This window comes from Gadus macrocephalus, chromosome 10, assembly GCF_031168955.1.
Source record: "Gadus macrocephalus chromosome 10, ASM3116895v1".
NCBI classification, from domain to species: domain Eukaryota; kingdom Metazoa; phylum Chordata; class Actinopteri; order Gadiformes; family Gadidae; genus Gadus; species Gadus macrocephalus.
In genome coordinates, this window is record NC_082391.1 from 15,995,064 (window position 1) to 16,004,312 (window position 9,249).

The 9,249-nt window shown below is 43.6% G+C and overlaps 2 protein-coding genes across 3 annotated transcripts; both read left to right on the plus strand.

The window, feature by feature from the left end:
• The first annotated feature begins 6 nt into the window (after window positions 1-6).
• On the plus strand, window positions 7-4,063 carry eda (ectodysplasin A). 2 transcript variants are annotated; one of them, XM_060062809.1, is made up of 6 exons: window positions 7-748; window positions 1,085-1,261; window positions 1,661-1,695; window positions 1,809-1,860; window positions 2,454-2,584; window positions 2,839-4,063. In XM_060062809.1, the coding sequence occupies exons 1-6, from the start codon at window positions 601-603 to the stop codon at window positions 3,097-3,099; spliced, it is 804 nt and encodes a 267-aa protein (XP_059918792.1). In that variant the 5' UTR covers window positions 7-600; the 3' UTR covers window positions 3,100-4,063. The 2 variants fall into 2 exon arrangements, with proteins under 2 accessions (XP_059918792.1, XP_059918793.1); XM_060062810.1 differs by having other exon boundaries at window positions 2,454-2,578.
• A 1,993-nt stretch (window positions 4,064-6,056) lies between these two features.
• LOC132465899 (transforming growth factor beta activator LRRC33-like) lies at window positions 6,057-9,143 on the plus strand. The gene is made up of 2 exons (XM_060062803.1): window positions 6,057-6,434; window positions 6,572-9,143. The coding sequence occupies exons 1-2, from the start codon at window positions 6,345-6,347 to the stop codon at window positions 8,435-8,437; spliced, it is 1,956 nt and encodes a 651-aa protein (XP_059918786.1). The 5' UTR covers window positions 6,057-6,344; the 3' UTR covers window positions 8,438-9,143.
• The last annotated feature ends 106 nt before the right edge of the window (window positions 9,144-9,249 follow it).

The window sequence follows — 9,249 nt, forward strand, 5'->3', positions numbered from 1 at the left end:
ATCCAGTCATTTAGCCAGAGGAGGAACACTGGCCATATGTTTGAAGGGGGACTCACACTGTGAGGTTTTAAGGTTAAATGGCCTTTGTAGTTGTAATGACATAGTAAACACGAGACGAGTGGGACACGCCTCTTGGGCAAAGAAAATATTCTTCTAATGCGCCCATGGAACCGTGCGCAAGGGGGCAGTTTCGTTCTCCGAAGTGCAGTTGTCCTTGCCTTCGTAGAACATACATGTGCTCACACACACATGGCTGTAAAGATGCGATAACCACACACACACACAAACACACACACACAGATACACAAACACACAAACACGTGTACACACCGCATATCTACACACACACTTTCATCTGCATTCCCCATCTGGGCCTAATTCAAAGAAAGGATTTTGGCAGGATAAAGTATCTCTCTAATGATCTTCTCCAGTTCCACTGCCTGTGAATGCTTAAGGCACTTGTTCATACAGAGGAGGTGAAACCACACTTACAAATTACTACACCAGAAGATACCACAGACTGACATACCTCCACTCGGTTGCCCATTGGAGCACATCTGAATCCGTTAGCTTAGCCCTTCACCAGTGTACCTTCACGGCATGCGCTGGATGTTACCCGAGAGGATAATTGGTCAGGAGGACCGTTTCAAGTTTAATCACACTGTTTTTGTTCCTCCCCTCTCCTTCTTTCCCCCTCCCCCAACTTCAGAATCAACTGGAAAGGAAAGACGAAAAGAGAAGAGAAAAGGTAAAAATTCAACAAATATCTCTGGAATCCTCTGTATCATTTTATATTTATTATTATTATTGATTAGGCCTCTGCGTGTTGCTGTTTGTTCTCCTGCACCGTCCCTCATGCAGGCCGCTAAACCTGGCAACCACCTTAGGCCAAGTTAAACATAACCATTCAACACTCCACAGAACTCTCTCTCTGTGTCCTTGTACGAGTATTATCATATTATTAGTATTAGTAGTAGTATTACGCAGAAGCCGGCATTAAGATAATCAAGTATATTTTCATCCTAAGCCAACCTAGTCATCTTAAGCCAACCATCCACTTGACATCCATTTTTCTCGTTTCCAGGAAGGAAGAGGTCTCCGGGTGCGCAGGGGCCTCCCGGCCCCCCCGGCCCCCCAGGGCCGCAGGGGCCCCCAGGCATCCCAGGGATCCCTGGCATCCCTGGGAGCAATGCTGTCGGACCAGCCGGACCACCCGGGCCCCCTGGCCCTCAAGGACCTCCAGGCCTCCAAGGTCCAGCAGGTATAAAGTGGTTTGGACCGGCTCTATGAATCCCTCATCCCCGGTCTGGGATTAATGAAAGTACATGTTGCGTGTAATCTATACGGCAGCATCCCACTCCTGTTTCAAGGCACTATAGATGCTATTTGTTTCCCAGCCGGCTTAAATCAAGAGCGTATTTTCTTCGGCATTACACACGTCTGCAGAAAAAAATAACATCTTGTACGTTCTACGCGGCAGGGATGGATTAAGTTGTCCAATCAATTAACTGATTGGCGTACTTTTGTTTATGTGGAACACTTCAGGTTCTGCAAAGTTCCGTCCTTATATGGTCTGTTTTGTTCCAACTGCCACTTGCTGCTTTGTTCTAAAACCCTGCCGCTAACTAGTGTTTAATGTCGTCTGTTTCCTTTTTCGCAGTGACTGCTGACAAGACCAAAACAAAGGAATTTCAGGTACGATGTGTCATATTTAAACAGGAAAGTTGCCAATGTAAGAACGGTGCTGTAGATTAGTTCGCCATAACCCCTATTTTTAACGTCTTCCTTTGTTTTACCTTTTATTCCAGCCGGCAGTGGTGCATCTGCAAGGGCAGGAAACGACCATCCAAGTGAGGGAAGGTAAGGATGTTTCGGAGGGAGCTTTCTCTCTGCACGCAGCGACTGAAAGGCGGCACGCAGCGACTGAAGAGGCTGGTCACCTCTCGTATTCAGGTTCAGTTGCAGCCAACCAGGCCTGTATTACACAGTGTGCATGGGCTCAATCCAGATGTAGAGAAAAGTCTGTTTTGCTACACTTCTCGAAACTGTTTCTCCTTATGGGGCTGTGGAGGCAAACAGCTTCAGCTTCGACATGAAGGCTAATTCAGCACAGGCATCCAGCGAGGCACCCAGACAGTTCACTCCTCTTTGCGTTTATTCGTCTGTGAACAGCAAAACATTAAAGTCTTGTTCAACGACTCTCGCCAGTTGTCTAGCGTGCATAAGCTGCAATAAATTGAGTAAATGTTATTGCAAGAGAGAGGAGACGCAGTTAATCGGCAACACATTAACAATAGACCATACCGTTTCCCTTAGGGTTGCGATCAAAGCATGCATTTTGCATTTGCATTTTGCATTAATAGCAAGATTTGTATCACCCGCCATATCTATTCTATCTATCTGTAGGAAGATAGTGAGTAACCTTCTCCCTTCCTTTTCCTTTCCATGCGTAGATCTGTCCGAGGGCGTCCTGCGGAACTGGAAGATGGTCTCCATCCACCACCGCGTCTTCAAGATGCACTCTCGCTCCGGGGAGCTTGAGGTGCTGCTGGATGGGGTCTACTTCATATATAGTCAGGTAGAAGTGAGTACGGTCCTTGACCTAACTCTTTTACCTTATGCGGTCGGTTATCACCTAGATCCTAGTTTATACCAAAAGCTGTGGGCAATTGCACCTATCCACAGTGATCTACAAATAAATAAGGCAATAAGGTAGCTTCTCCTATCTGATATACGTCTTCACAAACGTATACACTGTGAAGTATGGTTTCCCTCCCCCGACCCCAAGAGTGTTTTAGTTTTTTACATCCTGCTCTCTCCTCTCCCCTCCCCGCCCAGGTTTACTATCTGAACTTCACGGACATCGCCAGCTACGAGGTGATGGTGGACTCCACGCCATTCCTGCGATGCACCTGCAGTATCGAGACGGGCCAGCGCAAGTTCAACACCTGCTACACTGCCGGGGTGAGCCTACTGCGTGCCGGCCAGCGGATCTCCATCCGCATGGTGTACGAGGACACCCTCATCAGCATGACCAACCACACCACGTTCCTCGGCAGCGTTCGCCTCGGCGAGGCGCCATCTGCTGGCCAACACTGACCACTGCAGGGAGCCGGTGAAGGGCCCGGCTCAGGAAGTGGCGCAAAGCGGCAACCCCCCACCCCAAAAAAAGAGAAATAATCGTTTGCGGAGTCCGACTCCGCAATCATCCTTTCCACTAATGGTCCCAGTAGCGTGTAACGGGGAAGGATTATCAGAATAATACGTTTTGTTTAAAGAGGCAACTCCTCAAACCCCATAAAAAAAAACCCTGCTGGCGAGAAATATGAGGCCATTTGTTGAGAGCCTGTCGAGAAGGAACTGTAGAACTTTTTGATCTGAGAAACATTTCTTTTTGGGGAAGCCAATCTGTGACTTTTTGTTTACTTTCCCTTATTCTGTGTTCTGGAACAGAAGAGGAGTCTTGGGCAAGGACGCCGAGCTTCTCACGAAAAGACTCAACGGCCCCTCGTTATTTATAGACATGGAGTAGTTTTTTTTACACTTAGGCATTTCTTTTTTTATATTGAGGAAGGACACTGCGCTGACACATACTTTATATTTACGTACCTTACTTGCTGTCCAATGATAACCTTGTATCTCCAGAAAAAAGGGCTACTCAAAGAGTAATGAAAAATGACTAAGTATCGGACTGTAGGCGTTGGCTTTTCAAAATAAAATATATGTAGGATGTTCTCAGCATCTGTGGCCTGTGAATTGCAAATTGAAAAATAAAACATGTAAAGTGAAACCAGAAATTGATTTCCCTCCTAAATGGATTTAAAGGTGTTCACAAGATGGCAGCACTATGTATTTGCACATATTTGCACTACAGCATCCGGAATATCAGTGATATGTTGTTATTTTTTAACAATGCAATTGTTTAGCTACCGTATGAATGAATCCATGTTGAAAAATGATAGTTATGTTTATATGTCACTGTATATATTGTATATAAAATGGGATATACTTTTTGTAAATTGATTTGATTGATGGATTAAAATGTTTCATTTTTTGCCTTAAAGCATTTGTCTCTCTTACTGGTCTTTTTTCAGCTGGTGTTTAAAAAGTCTACTACTCTTCTTTCATATTGAACTCCACTGGCACAAGAACTGACAAGAACAAATTATGTTCCTTGAATGAAGCCATTGTCTTTATTAAAACATTGCTTTTTACTTGGACTGTGAGTTTCACAATGCATCGCATCGTTTTATTGGCTATCGTCTCCATTCAATCTAAATGAGTTCCATCTTGAGAAGTCCATAAAAAAAAGAACAGTCGAAGAGGGCTCTTCATTGGGAAGCGCGCTTGACACTGAGCATTTCAAGCTTTGGTGTGACCTCACCGCTTGGTTAGAAACCTGAGGATACCTCAAGTGCTCCAAGCCGCAAAATGCCTTCAAAACACTTTACTATCAGTACACAGTGTTTATGCTCCATTTAATCCTTCCTTGATTTACACTGCCAGCATGTCGGAGAATGAATAGAAGACAAACTCTGGGGGGATCTCGTTATATAATTGAATCAGAAGTTTTGAGAACTTTGTGATGGGGTGATGAGAGAGAACAGACAAGTGTGGTATGTCACTGATTACGGAGTATGGAGTCATCTTGGACACTGTACTACTGAGACTCGTTGCCGTTATCCGGCACTTGGATAGCGCTGCAATAATAAATCTTGTCTCTGTGTTTTCTCTGAGGAGTTCCAAGTTGCGCCCCTTTCCCAACGAAATGAAAGAAAAATGGAGAAAAATAAAGTCGGGTGGGGGAGACAGGGTGGTCAGTTGAGAGATGAAAAAGTGTGCATTACTTTAAATCTAATCTAGAAGTGAGGCCATCAAAAGTGCACTATGTATGTTTATTTTCACAGTCATCACCGCAGCCCACGGCCAATACTAACATCGTGTGTTTAAGAGGTCAAGCTTATCTCATACCTTCGGGCTATTGTTATTAGGAGCGTCTGTCATTAAAGCCGCACTTATGTCTGCCTTGCCTGTTCTCACAGGAAAAGGAGCAGAGACCCCTTGGTGGCTTGCAGCACACCAAAACAGACCGAGAGCCGAGTTGTTGTCAGAGGAGACGGTTATGAGGTGTTTAGACAAGCTTTGTGTCGACATCTCAACTCTTTACGAGCTAGTAAATATCACATTTTAAGCACACCACACAAATAGTATTTGACTGGGGCAATAAGTTCCGTAAAGATGCTGCACTACTGTGAGAGTTGCAGTGGAATAAAGCAGCTACTCTGGAGTCTGACAAGTCTGAAAAGTGTTTTCCTTAATCATGCTGGGCTTACTATTGGCACAGTCTATTGTCCTATCGTCAGTTAACGCCTCATCCACGATTATGAGCTGAAATGCTAACAATAATAAGGATGGCACTCCTTTTACAGGAAGTGGGAAGCACAGCCCTTGGCGTCTGGTACTCAGTGATATAGTAACAAGTGACAGCAACAGGAAAACTCCATTAGATAACGTCTCATTGACTCTGCGTTCATCCAGTATTAGACGCTGAATTTGTTTTCTGTAACAATTTGGCAAACGTTGAGTTGACAGCTACATGTTAATAATACTTTTAGTCTGAAAGGCCCTGTCATGTCGTATCTTTTTTAGGAACGTCTGTCATTGTCGACTGTCACTGTGTTGTGTGTTTAACAAGCTTCTTTCATCACCTTATGTTTCCGCTTGTCCTTATTTATTTATTATTATAACTTCCCTCCACCTCTGTTGTTTCTCTTTATTTGTTCCTCTTCTCTATTTAAGTGTTTCCATATTCCTAAGAATATGAATTAATCAGGAACAAAAACAATCATACTGAACTCTTTGTAAATCAATATTGTTGTAAGTTAAGTCCATGGAATTTGGCAAAAGCAATTCCTAAAAGTAATGTCAATTTTTATTCTAGGTAATTTATAAAACATGACATGTCATTGATAACATCTTTATTCTGTAAACATGCCATCCACAAAGACTGTTGTCCACAGCTGTGTTTCTTTCATGGTTTACATCTATAAATAATTGTGTGTGTGTATGTGTGTGTGTGTGTGTGTGTGTGTGTGTGTGTGTGTGTGTGTGTGTGTGTGTGTGTGTGTGTGTGTGTGTGTGTGTGTGTGTGTGTGTGTGTGTGTGTGTGGCTATGTGTGCATGCCTATGTGTGCATGCGGGTGTGCTTGCGTGTGTGTGTGTGTGTGTGTGTGTGTGTGTGTGTGTGTGTGTGTGTGTGTGCGTGTGGATGTGTGTGTTTGTGGATGTTCAGCCAGACAGCGGTAGTACTAGTACAGTAAAACAACAGCTGCAGGGAAACGATAATGCTCAGACATATGCTCTTCCAGTTCTTGCTGCTATGGTTCTTTGGCCAAGCCGTCCATGGGATTTCTGTGTTATATCACGATGAAAAGGTAGGCGCAGGCTGAAAACTGTTTCTTTTCGACTTTTCCTGTCTTGTGTGTTTTGTATTGGTTCAGGAGCCTGATGATAATACGGATTCCTCATTTGATGTTCTGCAACTATTAATTCTTCTTCTGTTCGTTTATAGTGGCAGCCCTGGAACAGACAGGCCCGCCATACTACTCCTCTGAAAATGGATATGAAGCTGAGAAGATTGGACCTGTCCAAAAGCTTCATCAGACAGTTGCACACACTTGGTCTGCCACACCTGCAACAGCTTGACTTGAGTTACAACCAGCTGGATCTCATCGCTGAAGAGGCCTTCATAAACCTGGCCCAACTTGAAGCACTGAATCTGTCCAGAAACGCTCTGTACAACAACGTTGGCAGGAACGGCAGAGCCCTCCGATCCGTTGGCGGGCTGAGGCGTTTGGACATATCTCTGAACAACTTGAACGACGAAGCGGTGGAACTCTACCTCCAAAACAAATTCTCCCTGATTCATCTTGACCTCACTGGCAACGGCATCACGGCACTCACGCACAACACGTTCAAAGAATGCCAAGGACTAAAGACCATTATCGCGGCCAATAATCTGATAAGAGACATAGAACCGGGAACATTTGAACCGCTTATGCGATTAGAGACACTCGACTTGTCCCAAAATAATTTGGCAGATATCTGTGATTTTCAATTGCATCAAGTGATCTACTTGAATCTCAGTCAAAATTCAATAGAGTTCTTCATGACACGGCAAGACGAAGAGTTATTCAGACTAGAAATCCTAGACCTGAGTGACAATAAACTATTTTATTTCCCCATTGTTCCAAAGTTCATCCATTTGAGATATCTTTATTTACAAAATAACATGATTGGTGCTTTGAATTCAGAGGCAACAATGATCTCAGAGGCCAGATCTGTTTATAAAGAGATTGTTATCGGGAAAGCCAATACAAAGTATCACGAAATATTCTCTAACTGGAGAATAATGCCATTGATTTACATTGACCTGAGCAGCAACCATTTCAGGTCGGTACCCTTTGAAACGTTAAGCCTTCTCACCTCTTTAGAAACCTTAAACTTTAGTAGGAATTGTCTGCAAAATATTGAACTTAATATTACAAAGCCTGGCCAATTGGGATATAATTACCAGCGATTATTCCCATCCCTGAGGCACCTAGACTTGCAGAAGAATAGCCTAAGATACATTACCCCACTCTTTTTCAAGGCCTTACCAAAACTTGAGACATTAAACTTACAAGCAAACTCAGTGAAACCATGTCCACCTGGAAATGGGTTGGGACGGAACAAATCCGATCAGCACGCACTCGGCAGACACAACATGTCTTGTGTTGCCTTCAGACAAATAAAGACTCTTAAGCACCTGAACCTTGAGGACAATGGCATACAGGTGCTCTACGCCAACACTTTCGAGAAAACATCTTTGGCTCACCTCAACCTCGCTGGGAACCGTCACATGGTCCTGGAAGAAGGTACGCTGGAGGGTGTGCAGGGAAGCCTTCAGTCCCTGAGTCTCAGCGCGACCAATGTTTCCAGCCGTGACCTTTCCTTGCCCTGTATGCCAGCATTGTCTCAACTCAACCTCTCCAACAACCATCTGGACAGCATCCCTGCTAGTCTGAGTTGTTCTCCTCTGAGGGTACTTGACTTGAGCAACAATGCCTTGGTGTCTTTGAACCGTTCTCTGATCAGAGCCATGTCGTCGCACCTTAGCGCCTTGTACATCAGAGGGAATCGCTTCGACTGTTGCAATGCATCGTGGGTGACCGTTTTGAATGAGTCACGGGTGAACGTACCTGATTTGAGTGAAGCAAAGTGTGCTGTGCAGGGCGAGAGTGTTTTTCTAGCCGCCTATATAGAGAGCCCTTCAGGATACTGCTTGTTTCAAACCACGGTTCCAGTACTCACAGTCGGCCAGCGTCTTATCGTCTTCATATTTGTGATGACAATCGTTTCCATGTTGTTTGTTTTCACTCGAATTTGGTGGACTTGACAGGATCCTGCATAGTAATTAGTTATCCTAACATTATTATTATTATTATTATTATATGTGTTATTTATCATTATATCATTCTTTAGGATATCACTATTGAGATAATAGTTGTAAATACTGTATATGTACTTCAAGTAAATACTGTTAATATAAGCCTGTTGATGCAACTGAATCACCCAGGACAGACATGTCATTGGTTATAGGAGACCGTTGAGATTGTATACCTGTGTTTCTCAGCATATTTATCTCATGGTTGTTTCATTTCCAATAAAAGTACAAATAAATTGTCCCCTGTCTACTCACATGTTGGTAATATGACTGTGTGACATACATATACAGACATGAATTTTTATATTGAATAGAATAGAATTGAAGAAAAGAGGGTTCAGGCCTGTGTCAGAGGAGTGTCAGAGGAGGTGGACTCACTTTGCGTGGATGTATTTTTATTTTTTTTCCCTTGCCCCACCCTCAAGGTTGACTGGATCAAGTAGCAGCTTGACAAGTTCAAGCAGAGAGCACTCAAGAAAGGAATACTGTGCATATAGTATTAGCTGTAACCGCGCAGGAATGCATTGTAGCGAATTGCATGCCCTCCGTTTCCTCTACTTTCTTTTGTGTGTGTTTGTGTGTTATTGTGTTTGGCCTTCCTTACTCTTCCTTCCATCATCATAATATCAAACCCGTTGGCATTCAGCACTTGTATTTGATATCGTGCAATGGACGACTCACGTCTGAGTGAGCAAAATATAGCAGAATTAAAGCCAATCTTTTTTTTTTTTTTTTGCTATAGTGCTGTCATTTAATTGCAGAAC